A 19,612-nucleotide genomic window follows, 5' to 3' on the forward strand; every position below is an offset into this window, starting at 1 on the left:
ACCTCTGATTTTTTTTTTTTTTAAATGCACAGCCGCTGTATTTACTTTCCATTTACACTTCTAGTTTTAGTTCTTATCTAAAGTCTCTTTCTGCTTGATATTCCATCCCGTCTGGAAACTCAGCATCTTTGTCCAGGAAACCAAGCCAGCACGACAAAAATAGCCTCACAGAGAGACATGTTAGTGAGATACTGTAAATCACTTGCATAGCTTTCTGGTCAGCATTATATTGCACATATGTGTGCAGATCTTCAGTGTATTTTTTATGCACGGATTCAGGACGTCTTATATCCGCACAGCTTGACAGAGCCAGACCTCATAGACTCAGGGGGAGTAAGCAGGCCTCACTCAGATTACATGGCCTTTCCAAGGACATCAGACATCACCAAATACCAAAGGAATTCATACATGGAGGAGGGAAGCAGGTTGTCTGTGACAACTTTCAGTTGTTATCTAGCAGCCACTTGCTGCATTATTGCTCCGTGGTAATACGAATCATAACAGCAGTGTTGAGCTGTAGCAAGGTACCATTACAAAGTTGGAGTATTTGCGTATTAAAATGTTGGTTACTGTTGAATAATTATACCCGTCGCCTGTCAACAGGAATGAATATGTATTAAACCTATTCATCACACGAACAAAAAAAACAAACAAACAAACAAACAAACCCAAAAACAAATAAACGCAGGGAGTGTGTGTTAACTGTTATCATACAGGAAGTGTTGATTTTACGTGCTGAAGGAACAGACTGATAAGCATATAATTTTAGAGCTGCAGTTGCTTTCTTTCTTTGGCTGGCTGAGGGCGGAAGAAATAAACCAGAAGACGACAACAATTTACTATCACCGTTTATGCTATGATGCCTAGCTCTAGCTGTCTGATTCTTTAACTCTGAAACACATGAAATTTGTCACCAGCTAATAGCCAAAACCTGCTTAAGATTCATTTTTATCTTTTCAGCTGGAGTGGTCAAATTGTGATTTGCACACTGCTACATTTTACATGTGATCCTCATGGAGGCTGTGAAGGAATAATCACAGTCCAGGGAAAGTGGCACAGATAAGGCATAGCTTAGCCTGTACACTGACAGAAAGCATCTGAAGACATCTGCATCAGGAAACAGTGAAACAATCATTTGTCTGGATGCATCCAGTTAGGCATCGCTGGGACTCTGAAATAACAGCACGCTTAAAAATTAATATTACCATTAATAACTTAAATTGCAAAATGGAGGGCATCTCAGCTCACAACTAAACTCCTGGCTAAGTTGTGCATTCATAGACCAACTCATAGAGCCCTCTCTATCCCCATGTTTTAGCCCTGACTCAAATTAAAGGTAACCTGCCTCTTAAAGAACTTTTTTTTTTTTTTTTTTGACAAATTCTCGTAAATCTTTCAACATACATCACAACATTGTACAAACCCTTGTTAGCGTAAAAATAGCAATTTTCATTATGTTTCATAATGTTTCTTACAAATTTGCACCTAGTTGTGCAACCCAGAAATGATGACGAAATGGGTGCTGCTGCAGTGAGAATCACTCTGATTTATGTGCAACAACATTGCTCCACATAAAAAATGGAGGGTGGGCCTGTTGGACTGGAGACTGTGATTATCCAGGGCTGTGGTTATTTGGTAACAAAAAGCCGTGGAAGGTTGGGAAAACCTCAGGAATTTGTTGAAATATCCATTAATTCTCAATCTGAAATACGCAGAGGACTTTTTCTCTCTTAAACCAGACAATAATTTAGCCGCTAGTGTGTACGAATGGTTTTTATAGTGATTTAATCTGCTATTTTGCCATATAAGTGAAATTATTTGCCAATGAACGCTTAATACCTATCTGCATTTTCCAGCCATATTAATAGACACAATTTTCTTATCATGTTAAAAGAAACTGTAGACAGACTTGAACTGTGCTCGGCAGTCACCAAGTGATTGATTTAGCCAAGAAATTATGCAAAACAATGAAATCACAAATACGCGTTTGTTTTGTTTTGTTAACCAAAATGTTAAACCTAAATTAAAAATAGAATTACCTTCACACAGATTATAATTATTATACATTTATTCATCCATTTTTCCCTCAAATGCTTTTCATGTACAGTCCGCCCAGACAAAGTGTGGATTGTGTTAACATTTCTGCTCACTTCAAGCATCAAAGCGTTCACTGTTTGTCCCCATTAGAAACATATTTGTCACGACAGCCTTGGAAAATGTCTGAACCTTAAAGAAGCGATTGTCATGCACTTGGCAGAACTTACGTGAAGTAGTAAGAGCTCGGAGTCTTGACAGAGACAAAAAAAATGTACATTCTCGTACATCTAATGTCAGTGGTGCTGAACATGATTTGATTACTAATCTACAGATGCCCGTAGTTTGGCAGTATGCAAAATCTTGAGCTTACAGTGTTACGAAGACGTTCAGGCTCCTCACTGGTTAAAATACAGACTAAAGCCATGACAGCCACTGACTTGTGAGGAAATTACCAGTCCATGTTGGGGGGAAAAAAAAAAAAAAAAAAAAGGAAAAACAGCTGCCATGAAAGCTGGATAAATATGAGCTTTATGTGCATCCTGTCTTTCTCCCCCATGAGTAGCTTTCGTCCTGCAGACATGAGTCTCCTGCACGCAGCTTCTAAAAGGTTAACAACTCTCACTCCCTCCAGCTGCTTGTCTCTTTTCCCTGTCCATCTCCTGTGTAATAAATCACCGAGGGACTCGGCTGCAGCAGAGAAAAGTTAACGGATTAAAAAAAGCTTTATATGAGCACATACACACTTTCTTTTTGCAAGAGTCTCTCCTGTGGTGCTGCTTACTCTGCAACGATTGTGCGATTAAGACCCTGAAGAAGAGATGAGCATTCACAGCTGTGCTGATATAGTCTCCTATTTACATTATCGTTACATTCATATTCTTCAGCCACTCTCAGTTTACACAGACACACAGTATTATGGGAGTATGGTTGTTTATTCTGCTCAATGGAAAGAATAAACAACCATAGAGAGTTTTAACATTTGAAACTCGGATACTGACCCACGACAATAACTTATATTGCACATTTTGTGATGTTCACACTGTTTCACCATAATTAACAAAACTGTTAAAGCTTAATGTCTTCAGCGTGTTACTAAGATAGACTAACTGTTAAAAGGACCTTCGTTATTGCAAGTTTACAGATACCCTTTTCTCCCATTGTTGTTTTCAGATCAAACTTTTAGTAAATCCACTCCTCCTGAGTTAAGATAATAGTTTATTATCCAGGTTGCTTCAGTCAGTGCAGCGTCTCAGCACTTCACACTCCTCATTAGCCCACATTCAAATGAGGAGAAAGCCAATGCCTGTGCACTGAGCGTTACTTCCTCTGCCAGCAAACAGCTCCATCCCTTTTCTTAGACATCGTTCTGCTCCAGTAAGGGCGGATGTTCTTTCGGTTGGTGCTGATGCTGCTCAGGTGGGGGCAGCTGCTGCTGCGGTGGATCAGGCTTAAAGATTTCTGTCTGAGTGAGGTTTGGGGGTGCTGCCTGCTGTGGCCCTGGATTGGGCATCTCTTTTCTGTCACTGGGCTGTATCTCCAGAGCTGGTGTGTCCTTGCAGCAGAAGTAATGCTTCCAGATTTTACGGAAGGCCGTGCGGAACTTCTTAATACGGAAGGCGTAGACAATTGGGTTGACAGCGGAGTTGCCATGGGTGAGCAGGATGGCAATATAAATGAGGACTATGGGTTTCTTGCACTCAGGACAGAAGAGTGTGATGCAGTTGATGATGTGAAGAGGGAGCCAGCTGCTAGCAAAGAGAAAAAGGACCAGAGCCAAAGATTTGGCAAGATTCAGCTCCTTGTCATAGTATTTGTTGGGGTCTGCGTGGCTGCTGTTGATCTTCTTTTTGTTAAGTTGCTTGTGGATCATGTAGAAGATCTCTGCATAGATAAGCACCATGAGCAGCAGGGGCGGCAGCACCCAGCCGAAAAAGTTAAAATACACCATGTAGTCCATGCTGATGACGTTTTCAAACTGGCAGGTGATAATGAGGTCGGAGCTGATGGTGCCGTTTTGCTGGAGGCGCTTAAGGTTGTTCCAGCCTAACATGGGTGTAAACCCCACAATGAAGGCCCCCATCCAGCATACCACCACTGCCAGTCCCGCTCGCCGAGGGGTCACCACTCGCTTGTACCTGCAAGAGCACACAGCAGAGCATCACGTCAGCACTTTCTCTCACAGCACTGCCAGGGAATACCTTCTTTCTGTTTCTCATTTTGGTGCAGTGCTCGCCTAATAAGATGTGGTTCACATGAGACACTTGTCATTTTAGCCATTCAGCCCTTTTGGCATCATATATCCTCTCATACAAGACTCTGGATATGTTATTATTTTTTTGTTTGAGGGCAAAATCTGAATTACGGTTCATTCCAGGGTTTACAAGTTTGGTTATTTCATTGTTTTTGGAAAAGACCCAGAAGGTACAGGAAGGGTAAAATGCCGTATCAAACAATGAGACTGAAGAAGATTCTCGCCTGTGTCAGGCATTAAATGGGTCATCTGACCAAACAAAGCTGGGAACTGCGAGTAACAGCTGATTCCTGCTGGGGTCCTAGTGGTTGATGTTTATAATGTATGGTGTTGGATTTGAACAGGGAAATATTAGTATTACAATAAACTGACCCTTGCTGAAGTGTGGCCTGAAGCAGAACAAAAATGCTGCAACTTAGCCCGACTGTCACAGATGCCACATGGTGAATAAGTATTGATTAGGGATGTATGTGTTAAGCACAGGTGCTGTGTCTGCACCACAGCAAGATCATTATTTACACACTGAGTCTGGGGACCAGCCTTGTCGGCAGAGATCCAATACTAATCTAACAGGGAGAGGGGGGAAAATTTTACGTACAAGCAGTGAAGTATAAACAAGCGTAAAGAAAGAGGTAGTTGAGCATATGTGCTGTGTGTATTAAGTTTGGATGATTGAAACCAAATAAGACAGAGCATCAAAAGCTAAACTGCACGATGAAGGGTTGATGAAGACTTATCTTAAGTGGGAGCTTAAAGTGGGAGGCGAACACAGACATCATGCTCAGAGAATAAATTCCCATCAGACACGAGCTTATCTGTTCAGCCTTTCAGCACAACTGCTCAGTCTTTTATATCAGCCTGGCCGGTGGTCCTGAGCATCTCACACAAACCGGATCTCGTCTGTGTCTTCCATAAACAAGTAAAGATACACAACCCCACCCACAAACGGTCCAGGACACAAGGGATAATTAAAACTAACCATGCTGTGGCTATCTGTCAGAAGTGAGTCAGATCTATATGCATATAGGGACTAGCATCCTGTTAGGTTGAAATGTGACCCCTGAGGAAATCAATGCCTGCAGGAACAGAGCCCTGGGCTTCAGGTGACTCCTGATGAATGTGAGTAACCCTTCCTGGGAAATAAACCATCGCCTTCCCCTGTGGTGCATGACTGCCTTACTTTCATGCGTTTGCAGTGAGAACCTCATTACCTGGTCGGGATCTTGACCCTGAGGTAGCGGTCAATTGCGATGGCCAGCAGGGCCAGGATTGAACTTTGGGTCAGCACCAGCACCGTGCACGCCACGAGCAGGCAGCTGTAGAAGTGAGTTTGAAGTCCGATGCTGATAGTGATGGCCAAGGGGATGACGAGCGCTCCCACGGCTATATCCGCCAGAGCCAGGGAGACAATGAAGCAAAACGTGTTGTCCCGCAACGACTTATTAATTTTCACCGCCCAAACCACCATCACGTTCCCGATGACAGAGGCCAGAGCAATCAGCACCTCCATCCCGATGTACAGCGACTGCGTGGACCAAAGCGCTCCGGGCATCCTGGCAGATTACCAAATCCTTGATAAGAAGTAGGTAGATTTCAGTCAAACAGCCCACTGAGGAGTCAACACAGCACGCTTGATCTTTCTTTTCTTTGCGCGCGCGCGCGCGCGCGTGTGTGTGTGCCACTAAGCTATAATATTCTCCAAAAGTACGGTGCGTCCATGGTGCCAACACTCCCCCGGTTACCGCGCAGATCCCGTTATTGTGTAAGCAGCATCATATCTTCCTCAGGACGGAGAGGGTTCCTTAGGTGCGTCCTGCGCCTCCACTTGGCTCAGTACACCTGCTCCTGGTGGGAGCAGCATCCCTCTGGCGCTCCGATCTATCCTTCCTCAGCTATCTACCTTTCGTTTCCTCCCTCCCTTTTTTTTTCTTTTTTAATGCATCCACAAATGAAAATTTAACGAAGCAGATAACACGGAGGCTGGTGAGCGCGCACGGATCTGCTGCGCAGGCGGCTGCTCCTTCTCTCTCCCCCTCGATGCGCCTTCAGTAAGAGCAGTAAAAGCTGCTGCTGCTGCTTAAAATAGCAGGGGGAATTTCTCACCTTTTTTTTTTTTTTTTTTTTGTTCAATTCAGATTCCCTTGTCTCCATATCTCTGTGAAATATACAACCCGAGTTCCACTCCAGGCTATTTGTGTCCTATATTGGTTGCGTCCGCTTCATTTTTCATGCAAAGATAAATGGCCTTCTGCGGGACCGTCCCATGGAAGTCAGCTTGTACAGGGGTGATATGAACCTCAGCTTATTTTCTTATGCGTGTGTCTCCCAGGCACCTCCAAACGGACCTTGTTCACTTGAGAATTGTTCAGATAAGAGGTGAGGCAGTGAACTAACACACTGCTGACAGGGAAGTAACACAGCTAATGAGAACAGTAGTATTTATCGTAGCGCACATGTAGATCCGATGATAGGACTGAGCAAACAGTTATAAAATTATGGAAACATTTAAAAAAGTCCATTAGTCATCATCGTATCCAAGGTACCACAGCAACATCTGTAACACAGAACGAATATTCAGAGCAGCCCATCCCTCCAAAAACTTGGAGAACTGAACAGCAAAAAAGGCAACTGACTGATTTAAATTTATTGATCAGAAATAATTTGCTTTGCCAAGGTTTGTGAAAAAGGTAGGGTTAGGGTTAGCTTTTGACTGACTATGAGAAACACAAAGCACACTGAGCAGCCCAGCTGTAAACATACAGACACAACCTACACAACTGAAATCTTGTGCTCTCTCACCGGGGTTCAAAGGTCAACCTGAGCTTTGACCAGGCAGGAATGACTGTGCACAGTAGATGTGGGAGGTTCCCAGGTGCAGCATTGTGTTCACTTAGTCTAATGTGTGCAAAACTCAAGAAGGGAGAGTGAGATTTCCAGCCGAACACTGGCATGGGATTTGGAGAGAAACACAAACAAAAGATGATGCTGGATCATAGCCAACTTCCAGAATGTGCGATTCTGGACAGGCAGCAGGAGCTCCAGTGATAGCAGCTTCCATCTGTGATCGGCATCACAGTCGGAGGCGTCAGCATGAGATATAGAGGTCAGCCAGTGTGTGTGGAGGAAGGAAGCAGCCATATGGTCTTACTGCTGTGTTTGGCATCGAAACCGACTACTGACCCTTTAATCAGCACAGGCATTGTGAGATCAATCACTACTGAGGAAAATGGAGTGAGCTAACACACTTAAGCAAACGTGTTTGACGATCAAAAGAAATTCTTAATATGAAGGCTGCGTTTCATTCATTTATCATTCTTTTCACTTTGACAATTAGACATCAATCTGTATGACAGCTATTGCTACATTATTAAGCCTTAGTAGAGAGTTAAATGGAGATCCAGTCAAAGGCTTAATCCATCATTTGAAGTTGTTTTCTCATTGCATTTTAAAGACATGGAAGAAGGAACACAGCCAAAATGGAGAAAAATGCTGTTAGTGCTTTTTCAATTGCAGTATTTTAGTATCAAAACCCTGAAAAGCTGGACTTCATTTAAGTTTTTTGGGAATTAATTTCGAAATCCCTGAAGTACATCCATAGCAGGCAGTTCAGTCACATTCCCTGTATTGTCCACAGTGCCTGAAATAAAGAAATGCTTCACTGATTTTTCACAAATTACATTTTTCAACTTGGAAACCTTTTCTTTTTTTTACATATCAGAGCACTTTTCTTTCTGAGCTATGCGTGGCCAGGCACAGCATTTTTATTTCATTTTAACAAAAAATAGTATAGTGGAGCAAAGCAGAGTAAGTAGGCAGTAGGCAGGATACTGATTGGGGGAGGTGGGGGGGTGGATTCTATTACAACCCCCAATAAAACCCACTACATGAACACCGTGGTGATTATTAACACTGCAGCACCATCCTGACTGCAACGTGCACTGCAAGAACACACAAATCCCCAGACACTCAGGGATCACCATCAGTAGGCCTGCTACACTGAATGCAAGGACATGGTGCCCACCATTCCACCCCGCGGATCATCCGCAGGCCTAAAAAAAAAGAAAGAAATCAAACAAGACCGGCAGCGAACTCAGTGGACTCAGCAGTGGATAAGACATTCTTTGAATCTACTCAAACATTATAGTAGCAGCTGCCAACAACAAACAAAAGGCAGACAATTCACACCAAACTATGGTTGCATCCAATACAGAGAGCAACCTAAACCAGGCTAATGGATGGACTGGCTCAGGCAAGGCAGCAGTCGGACACTTTGGGGAAAACATCAAAAATAATTTATCTCAGTTAGACAGAAGGCCCTCAGAGAGCACAGCCCTCCCACATTACCGATACAGCGAGGTTGCCTTCCTCACCCTCCGCCCTGATTAGGAGAAGACACTGAGAGGTCAGCAGGCTGATCACTGGCTCACTCTGGCAGGAGGACAAAGGCTGAATTTTTTATGAGACTTAATCATCATCATTAGCACTAATTAATCCAAAATGGAAGAACAAATCACTGACCTCACCTACCTTTTCAGCATGGAGCTACAGAGCTTACGTTCAGATCCATCAGGACACAGCTACAACTGCACACATGTGTCCTACCACATGAACCCACCACAACTCAGAGAGACCCTGATTGTTCACGCCTGTGTTTACACAGGCAGAAAAAGGTCTAGCCCTGCCTGCAGAGGGAATTGTTCTCACCCCATGTAACAGCCCTCACAAGCAGTGCGCTTGTAAAACAAGTGGACCTCTTTCTTTTCTGACACAAAACAATTTGTATCAAGAGCCAAGCGTTTATTCTGGGAATTTTCAAAGTAGGAACCTTTCCATGGAAATTAGTGGGAATAAACCTGAAATTTTCAAAACTGAAGGTTGGCCGTTAATGGATAACTTAAATAGAGTTGTGGAAATTACATCGTAGCATAATCTAAAACAACCAAAGTTAATGCAAGTGTACTTGAATATCTATGCTATTCATCAATCACGTGCACAGGGCACACTGCCGACTTGAGGGCTGTTGAGTCCACAGCCCCTTCATGCACTTAGCATTCCTCCATCACACGCACAGATGATTTCTCCAACACCAGAGGATTCAGGCCACACATTTCAGCATGCAGACTACATAAAGTCAAGCATGAGACCTTGTGCTTTTATCCAGGACTCTTTCCTGAAAAACTCTTTCAGTGTGTCATATAAGACAGGAGATACTGTGGATTTAAGGTCTAGTGGAACTAGACGAGTGACTCAAGGAAAAACAACACAAGATGAAAATCTCAGATATGAGCCAATATAGACGCATTAAAGCACTCCTGTCTATCCCACGGACAAACAAACAAGCAGCCCTTAAACTATTACAACTGGATGGGAGTGGAGGCAGCCTTTTCATGGTCATTCTCCAGAAAAAATATATCCCTAAGATTTTTAGATTGTACAAAAACAGCTATTAATTCTTCTCGTTTTCCCTGCAGAATAAGAATAAATTGTTATTATTGGACATCAAACAACTTATGTTACCAGAGAGAGAATGTCTAAAGAAGGCTGAATTTGTTGCCTCATGGATTATACATTTTAGATAGAAACACTCCTCATTTGAATTTAGGAGTAACGGCAAATATATATCAGTTTCCATTCACACACAATTTAAAACAACCGTGTGGTAGTGATTTCAGTGAAAGAGCTCCTTTCAGACCTGCCAGCTGGAAGCCCCACACCATATCATCTGCTCGTGGCTCACATTGTGCCTGGGAAATTAGCTTTGACACCCACTTGAAAGCTGGAGCTGACAGGGTGCAAATGAAAAATGTCAACAGTGAGCTCAGCAGCTTACTGTCTGGCATTAGAAAATCTTGCTTCCATCAAAACTAAGATATTTGAATACACGGGTCTCTTTATTTGCTCCGGTGATAAGGTCATGTCAAATGATACAGTGTTTTACTGACAGGGCCATTTAAGAGGGGGAAAAAAAATAGTAGACGAAACTGAGGTAATTTTACTACTCATGGAAAATATCTAAGATTTTCATTATTAAATTATTTCACACTGAATTGTCCATTGGCAACTTTTCTTTTTTGCTAGTCTAAAAATAGACTAGTCTAAAAATCTATCAGGCTCTCTACAAGGTTCATAAATCCACTTAAAATGAAATGATGAGATTTTATTTCAGAAATGTTCAAGCTTCATGTATTTTGACTTAAGTGACTGTCGAGCTGTAATAAATTATAGTAAGCCTTTACTATAATTTATTACAGCTAACCAAATTGTTTCACCCTTCGTGGTCTTTTTCATATAAAGACTGAAAGTTTGCCAAAACAAGTGCAATTAGGAGTGTCTGCCCACCTGCCTGGTATTTACATCCAGCCTGTTTTTAACTCACAATTAAAAAAAAAAAAAAATAGTGTTTTTAAGTTTCGGCAGAAACATTAACGTTAAAATATTTTTGTTTCACAGTGAGAAACAAACTTGAGTTATTTCTTGGCAAGATAGTTAACCCATCACGACAATGGCGGCATCACAATATTAAGGGACATGGCCCTGCTTAAAGAAATTTAAGCAATTTCTTCTTTTCAAGCTAACATCTTATCGAAATTAGATATTTGTATGTGCGTTGTATGTCAACAACACTTTACATGGTTTTGCTTTCAGCACTGGGGACAGCTCTTGCTGAGTTTGGTCAGTCCCAAACTGAACTCACATTGTATCTTCAAGACTGGTAAGTAAATAGTCAGTTAATGTTGGCTATTTAGTGATAGCAAAAAACCTTCACACAGCCCATTTGAAAGCTTGAGATTTAGAGAAACATGTTTGCTCACTTTCATGCTGACAATTAGTCATTATATAGAAGGAACAATATGCCACCAGCCAGTTTTTATGCCAAGCGCAACTAAACATTTTGTAATTATATCTACCATCAAGTGAGAATGAGAGTGTTGAATATCTTCTCCATTCAGCATTGTCAATATTTCTTGAACAATGTTTCTCAGCTTCTAAAATTAGGCTGGCAAGAATCAGAGCTATTTCTGGATGTTTTCATGTGGTTTCTTCAAAAATGTAAACCTACCAGGGTATTCCCATGAGCATTGTTGGCCCTACATGTTTACAATTCCGTGTGTGCTAAATTATGACAAGGAGTGCCACTCTTCACATTTACAGAAAAGCTAAACCCAAACCAGAATCTCCCTAATGCAGCATTGTGGGTAGAGTGTCTCTACGTCATCCAACACCAGCCCTAAATAACATAAGAAAATACAGAGCCTCCAACGTCTCTTCACCTCATCCATGTACACAAAGAAAGAAACAGTAGAAATAATAAAAAAAACAAAAAACAAAAAACAAATTTGGTTAAAATGTGAGTCACGCCTTGCTTGTTGACATTTGCAACATTAAGCCAGCATTTCCTTTCCAAGTCGAATTTCACACAGACCTATTTAGAGCCAAATGTGTTAAATGTGAGGGAAGAGGCCACATCCTGTTTTCATGAGTTTTCATGAGAGTGTGAATTGACTATTACTTTATTTTGTACTGTTCTGGGCTATTTTTAACATGATTTAAATTGGACACCCCGTGTAGGCGTAGCTGATGTTAACAATGGAGAGAATGACTTACGTGTTTGAGCAGATATTGAAAGTGGTCTGTGTAATGAGAACATTTAATGTCATGTCACAATATGTACTCCCGTTACTGTAGAAGGACAATAATTGGGAGTACTTTTACAGCAGCATGTACAGTAACATCCCATCATGATCATAGCTTGCACATGAAATAGTGATTCTCTATATTGTGTCAGCTGTCAATTGCAATTTTGTAATTTGTTAACAAAGATGGAGGGAAATACGACATGTAACAACATGTTCCATGTATATGCTTCACACTTAAACACATCTCACTAGACAACTAAACAACCCACTTGTATTCGGGAGAGAGAAACAAAGTGAGACCTGAACAAGTACAGCGTTCAAAACACAAGTCAGAATGTCCGTTTGAAATCAGACTCGTGTTCATGTTCACCTACACAGCACAGAATTCATAATATGAAGGCAATGAAGGGAAAACTGGTGGTAAAACAGTGAAAGGGAGCGCTAACATAATTAGATAGAGGAAAAGGAGAGAGGCTTCAGTCAGGGCTCTGTGTAGAGACTAGACAGATGAGGGGGTAGATGAAAGGAAATGGAGGAAGAGATGGAAAAATGTATGGTTAATGATGAAACTCTGTATCTAATCTATTTAAGAGGTGTGGTCCATCCCAAAGGACTTGATGTGGCCTCTGCAGAATGTGTCTATCAAGACAAGGCTGCCGTCGGTGTATACTTCACTGTGATGTTCCTTTGAAAAAAGACAGCCAGCGAAAGTGAGCCTTGATGAGTAAAAAAAACTGGGTCAAATGTGTAGTTTTGGCTTTCTGTGGGAGAAGACGTTGCCTCCCACCCCCAGCTTGTTTGATGTCGGCCTGGTGATTGTGAAGACTGTCATGACATGGTGTTGTAGAAGAAAGGTCTATAACTGGGTACTTCAAGAAACGCAGGTATTCGGTGCGCACTGTTGGCAAACTAAAGGCTGCATTTGAATTCTGGAGGTTTGCAGCATCGTAGAACATAATGCAAATGATTAGAAAGTGTATGCTGGGTCTCTCATGCACAACGTGAATGGTACTAATCAGACTCTTGACAGCCTTTGGGGAATGACGCACTGCACACAAACATACTCTCAATGTTGCTGATTAGTTGGGTAGGTGGTATTTATTCTGATTTGTTTAGTGTTTGTCTAAATCTTTCTGACTTGGGTCCTGCCCATGCATAAAATAATGGATGTTAACGACTCGCTTGCTTGATTCTTAAAACCGCATGGATTGGCTGAAAGCCAGGCTTGTTTAGTGAGCTCTGAGATCATGTTGTTGCCAAAGTACACTCAACATCCAACAACTGACTCACACTGTCATGACAGCTGTACAATACTGTTGTTGTTGTAGCCACAATGACAAAGACAACAAAACCCGTTAGTTCAGCACCAATTCAATATGCGTCACCGTGGACCGCACAGACTGACAGCTCATGTTGTGATTTCATTGGGGAACTTCTTAGTATTGGCATTCTTGCATTGTATACAATTAAAACAAAATGTCCAGTTTTAGAGCGCAGTGATTCAACTGCTTGGCATAAATGGTTTGAAAAACGATTCTAATACGTAGTCTTCCCTGATAACACCAACACAAATCACACACACTAATTGTGTGTGTTGAGGAGAAGTGTGAGCCTCCAACCTAAACAACTATACCAATGGGTGAAAATAAGTACTTACTTAATGTTAGAGGACCTTCAACATAATTGCTGCAATAATAAACATAGTTAAGAAGGCTGGTCAAGGTTAAAGGAAACAGCAATGACGTAACAATTAGCTTTTTACCAAACCATCCACCCACTCCAACCTCCTCCTTACGTGGATTATGTTGCTCTTTAAACTACACCACATGACTGCTTCCTCTGCTCTTTTCATAATGGCTTAAACTGCAGAGCTGTCTAAAGAGCAGCAAGGGGACACAAATGACCTATGGGGTCTTTTTTTCTCAGGACTCTACCGTATCTATCATATAAGGCCCACTACCAACAAGACCTGGGGGATTTACTGATGTGTAGAAAGCCAACCTAAAGGCCAACATTTGCTCTTCCCAAAGAATACATGAGGTACAATGCTTTTGCTTCATTGCTACACACACACACACACACACACACACACACACACACACACACACACACACACACACACACACACACACACACACACACACACACACACACACACACACACACACACACACCAGCCTGCACAGCTGATTGCTGAATTTTTTCTCTTAAGCCATCTCAGTCAGAATAAACCCAAAACATAAAAAGTGGAAAATCTGAAATGTTTATTTGAAAATGTCCAGCATATGATGTGAACACTGGGGGCAATACCACATCCTCTTACATCTGCACCATCCAACAGTGACACATTTCTATATAAACACATTGTAGCACAAAAGTCTTGCTTTTTTCTTCTTGTTTTATCGTTGGTAATGATCCAGATAATAAATAAACATCGCGGCATAGTCATATTGTCTGAATGAGTTCCCGTAGTTTAGCACAGCTTGGCAAACACAGAGGCACTCCTGAACAATGTGCTGTCTTTGGCCTCTCTGTTCATATTGAACTGCTTCTGGGAAATAAATATTACAATAGTAATATTTGAGAAGCAGAAGCCATTTAAGCCAGCAAATTGAATTTGTTTTAGCATTAACACCCTCTTTGCACATACTGAAGGAGAAATTCATTCTAAACATCTTGCTTGCCTTTTGCCTTTCACGCTATCTGAGGTCTGAAAGGAAGCATGATAGTTTATTAATGAGATAAATCCCTGCACTCTGTGGCCACTTGCCATTTCAACTGAAGTGCAATATTGCAAATGAAGGAAATTGTTGGTGGATCAAGCGCCATGGTGGAAAGTGGCACAAGGAAATAATTACAGCAATGGGAACGGCTTTAATCATTGCTTTTGCATCGATGCTGAAAAGCAGCAGACAAAAACGCTTCTGACAAGAGCGATTCTTTCACGGTGGGAGGGAATAAAGTCCCAGAGAAATGTGAAGATGCATTATTAATATTCAGAAAACTGATTATAGGGATGTTTTTAGTCTGTCATTTGAACTGACATGATCAAATATCAAGGCCATCATCAGCCTAGCGCAATGAGCTTTGAATATGTAAACTGAAATAGATTTCACCTAGTTCACCTCTGATTGATTTAATGTTAGTATTGCCATGATCTTTTAAAAGACCAGTTTAATTAGTGCATGTAATTAGACCAGTGCAGCTCCGGAGATTAGGACATCCTTTAACTTTCATCCAACCATCCACCAATTCATACTTCTGGCTGATCTTGATTGTTATTGATTGTGTCTGTCACCACCCAAGAATATTTTCCAACTCACATGAGGCCAGGATAGACTGGTGTGACTTGATCCCTGACTCAGAGGTTACAGTATATGCACAATATGTGCTGTCCTCTCCGTATGCACTACTTCCACATGCAGATTGCTTCGTGGATTTGCATGTTCATGAGAAATTCTCTCTGATTACTCCAGTGAATTATGTGACACGTGACAGCCATGCAAAACATCTTGATTAAATATTTTGTTCACAGTCAAATGCATTGCTTATGCACTGATGTATGCATCCTCCATTACCTACACCCATTCATATGGAAATGCATGCTAGTTTCTATGGCAACAGCCATGAATACAGGAAGTAATGCATTTCTAAAAATATTTCCAGTATTAAGTGGCATTACTTATCAGACTGGATACACATAGACACTAAATTCACATTAATTGCAGTGACATGAAGCAGACTGCTTTAGTTTTGGTGGTAATGCCCAGGGGAAGTAAATACCCAGAGTGTCAGATGATAAGGCTTTTGAAAAACCACCCAGTTAGCATTTTTACCCTCAATTGCACAAAATCCTTTTAAGCCAGCTGGACCATGGTGGCTTAAATGTTTTAAGTATGGCTAATCAGTGGAGAGAGTAAATAAAGCTTTTGACAAAAAAAAGTCAAAAGTGAAAAGGGGAGGCAGTGTTCAAGGATAAAGACCAATTTGCAGGTGTGTGGGTCCATTAAGAACCAGATGGTGTGTGTGTGTGTATAAATAAAGGGCCTGACCAAAGTGGTCATATGAGGCCCGCTGCCTTCTGAGATTAAAGAAAGAAGATTATTGTCATCATTGTGGGGAAAGGAAGGTAAATGTCAATGCTTCAGGATTCACAATTACCCAATAAATACCAAAGAAGAATAGCTTCGGCATATCCTTTTATTGCCAGTTGCTTTTCTGGTGGTAAATATAGTGTGTTTCCTTCCTTATACAGCTATGGAGAAAAGGAGTTTATCAGTCACCACAAAGAGCTCCTGAATGTATTTGGGACACTGCTTACCTTGAAACCGATCAGTATAACTAATGGTAGGAGGCAAACTGCTGACTGACTCATTCTTCCTGAAGCTGAAGTGTTACAAGATTGTGAAATAGCTGGTGGCATTTTCCGTCTCTATTAACATTTTAATGTGCAAGGACTGATTCTGTGTGACATGACTGATCACGTGTGAAACACAGTTTTGGCCTAAAGCTTTGTGCTACCTTACTGTATGTGATAGTTCAAATTATTTCATTGTCAGTGTCTAGAGAAGTGTTGAAATATATAATTAAAGTCTTCCTTTTATCTTTTTCTTGAAAATGTTATGAGTGATATTAGATATTATGTTGTCTGATACGCTTGTTTTTTTTTTGTTTCCATAGATAGTGGCATTCCTGTATGGATCTGTACATTTTTCCAGAAGTTGTTTACTTTACATTTGATCCATTCCCTGATTACAGCTTGTTCCGCGTGAGGACGGACGGACACACACACACACACACACACAGGGTAAAATAAGTGTTAAAGACGTCACCATTTTTCTCAGTAAATATATTTCTAAAGGTGCTACTGACATGAAATTTTCACCAGATGTCGGTAACAACCCAAACATGCAAAGAAATCAAACCTTAGATAAATTAAGTTATGTGTAATAAAATGGAATGGCACAGGGAAAAAGTATTTAACATGCTTCAAGACGCCTCCTGTATGGAGAAACTGGTTGCATGCACTACTAACATTTTGGCCCATTCTTCCATACAAAAAGTCTTCAAATCTTGAAGGTTCCATGGGCCTCTTCAATGAACTCAAATCTTTAGTTTTTTTCCATAGATTTTCTATTGGATTCAAATCAGGTGATTTGCTGGGCCGCTCTAGCAGCTTTATTTTCTCTCTCTGAAACCAAGCGAGAGTTTCCTTAGCTGTGTGTTTGGGATCATTGTCTTGCTGAAACATCCACCCTCGTTTCATCTTCATCATCCTGGTAAATGGCAGTAGATTTTTAAATCAAGAATGTCTTGGTACATTTTTCCATTCATCCTTCCTTCAATTACCAGTTTTCCAGCGCGGTAAGCTGAAAAACAGCCCCACACCATGATGTTCCCACCTGCTGTGCCATTTGACCTCCAAACCTGGTGTGTATTACGGCATCCAAAGAGTTCAATTTTGGTCTCATCTGACCAGACTATTCTCCCAGTATTTCACAGGCTTGTCTAAATGTTGTGCAGCAAATTTTAAACTTTTTCTTCAGCAGTGGAGTCTTGCGTGGTGAGCGTGCATACAGGCCATGGCTGTTGAGTGCATTCCTTATTGTTTTCTTTGAAACAATTGCACCTGCTAATTCCAGGTCTTTCTGAAGCTCTCTCCAAGTGCTCCTTGGCTCTTGGACAACTCTTCTGATAATTCTTTTGACTCCTCTGTCAGAAATCTTGCGAGGAGCACCTGGTCGCGGCCGGTTTATGGTGAAATGATGTTTCCACTTCTGGATAATGGCCCCAACAGTTCGAACAGGAATATTGAGAAGTTTAACTGTAACCAGTGCCATCAGTATGTTTTACAACAATGGCACTGCGCCGGTCTTGAGCGAGTTCTTCGTTTTTAACCATCATGAGACGCTTCTTCTGTGACACCACGGCAATGAGACACCTTTTTATAGACCAGAAGTTGGGCCTGAAACGCCTGATATTAATTTGCACTGACAAGGTGTTGGATTGCTTTCTGATTACTGATAGATTTCAGCTGGTGTCTTCGCTTTTGGTGCCTTTTTGCACCTCCATTTCTTCATGCGTTTAATGCTTTTTCCCCATGCCATTCCATTTTATCGCACATAACTTAATTTATGGACATGTAGGGTTTGATTCCTTAATACGTGTTGGTTGCATGGGTTGTTACCAACAGCTGGTGAAAATTTCATGTCAGTAGCACCTTTAGAAATATATTAACGGAGAAAAATGGTGACGTGTTCAACACTTATTTTACCCGCTGTATGTATGTATGTATATATATATATATATATATATATATATATATATATATAGCATACTTTATGTTGAGACTACATAATTTATGTTTATGTTGAGAATAAATAAAACCAAAACAGGATATGAGTTCAATTTAAACTGTGGTGGGGGTACACTTCTCTCTCTTGTCACTGGCATGAGAACAATAAACCCAACTGATGTGATGTTTATATGTAAATTTATTATTGTCATATTTCTCTCAACTTATCGCTCAACTTCATTTTAATTGTTAAATATGACATCAAGGAAGTTGAATGCACTTATCATAGGTTACTCATAGATGTTTTGGAGCCACATTTCTGCCAAACAGAAACAGCTAAATAAATAAAGATGATCTCTGTTTTATCAATCCTAATTCATCTTGTGAGGCTCCTATGAATCAGAACGCAGTGCCTAAAATATCGACTCTAAATATTTTGTTATAATAAATCATAAAAACATCTTATCTCTGTGTCATGCAACGCTGAGCAGTGCCTTGTGATGAGCAATGAGATTGTCTCAGTTGGATTCAGGCTCTCTGGTTTACTGAAAAATTGAGTAGACAAATTAAAACACAAATATTCACAGGCGGGTGCGCACACGCGCACACACACACACACGCGCACACACACACACACACACACACACACAGATGCCATGTTGCTGGAATCTGGTAGTCTGAGTATCTTTGGCATGTATGACATGGGACAAAATTATGATTCACAGGAAAATTTACACAATGTAATTAAAGTAAAAAAAAAAAAACAGTAACAAGTTATAGTTAAATAACTTTTAGAGGCAGTCATTGTAAATGGACATGAATAATGCATGCCAAGGTCAAGGTCTTCTATCAATTTTCTTTGAAGGATCTGCTGAGGTGTCCAAGTCCTCATTCAAGGACAGGACATTAGATTCTTGACTGAATTTTTAATACAAACCAGCATTACAGCATGTAACCTGCACAAACAGACCCAGTGACATGAGATACTGAGCACAGGCTTAACTCCATGTTTGATCATTCACATCAGATTATTTTCAATGGCTCAATATGAAAGTGTTGCTCTTCATATAAAACATCAACATGTTACTGCAATGGTGGTAATCGTGACGACTAACTAAATTATTGTGAGCCTAAATTAAACCAAACCTCAGAAGTAGCAGATTCAGATCTGAAAATTTAATCTGTAATAGTTGGAAGAAGGCAGTGATAAATGACATCGCACATCATATTACAGAAAGTTAATGTCCCAGAGCATGTCTCTCTATGTATGTTGACCCTTGTTAAGCCATGTCTGCGAACATGTCTGGAAATCCAGAGCTGCTAACCAACACTGAGCCAAATAGCATCAACGTTAATCACTGATTTGTTTGTTGGATGATTCATTGAGGTCCA

At 40.9% G+C, this 19,612-nt stretch overlaps 1 protein-coding gene across 1 annotated transcript; it reads right to left on the reverse strand.

Annotated features, from left to right (window-relative positions):
* Positions 1–3,391: 3,391 nt before the first annotated feature.
* Positions 3,392–6,010, reverse strand: adora1b (adenosine A1 receptor b). Its single transcript, XM_029506927.1, has 2 exons — positions 5,500–6,010; positions 3,392–4,172 (listed from the first exon to the last, which is right to left on the reverse strand). The coding sequence occupies exons 1-2, from the start codon at positions 5,838–5,840 to the stop codon at positions 3,392–3,394; spliced, it is 1,122 nt and encodes a 373-aa protein (XP_029362787.1). The 5' UTR covers positions 5,841–6,010.
* Between the last annotated feature and the right edge of the window lie 13,602 nt (positions 6,011–19,612).

This window comes from Echeneis naucrates, chromosome 7 (assembly GCF_900963305.1).
Source record: "Echeneis naucrates chromosome 7, fEcheNa1.1, whole genome shotgun sequence".
Taxonomy (NCBI): domain Eukaryota; kingdom Metazoa; phylum Chordata; class Actinopteri; order Carangiformes; family Echeneidae; genus Echeneis; species Echeneis naucrates.

Bases quoted from the DNA above. Each gene is read 5' to 3' on its own strand.
- adora1b (XM_029506927.1), bottom strand. From the start codon at position 5,840: ATGCCCGGAGCGCTTTGGTCCACGCAGTCGCTGTACATCGGGATGGAG. The intron at 4,173-5,499 runs GTAATGAGGTTC...GTGCTCTTGCAG, and splicing joins AGGGTCAAGATCCCGACCAG to GTACAAGCGAGTGGTGACCC.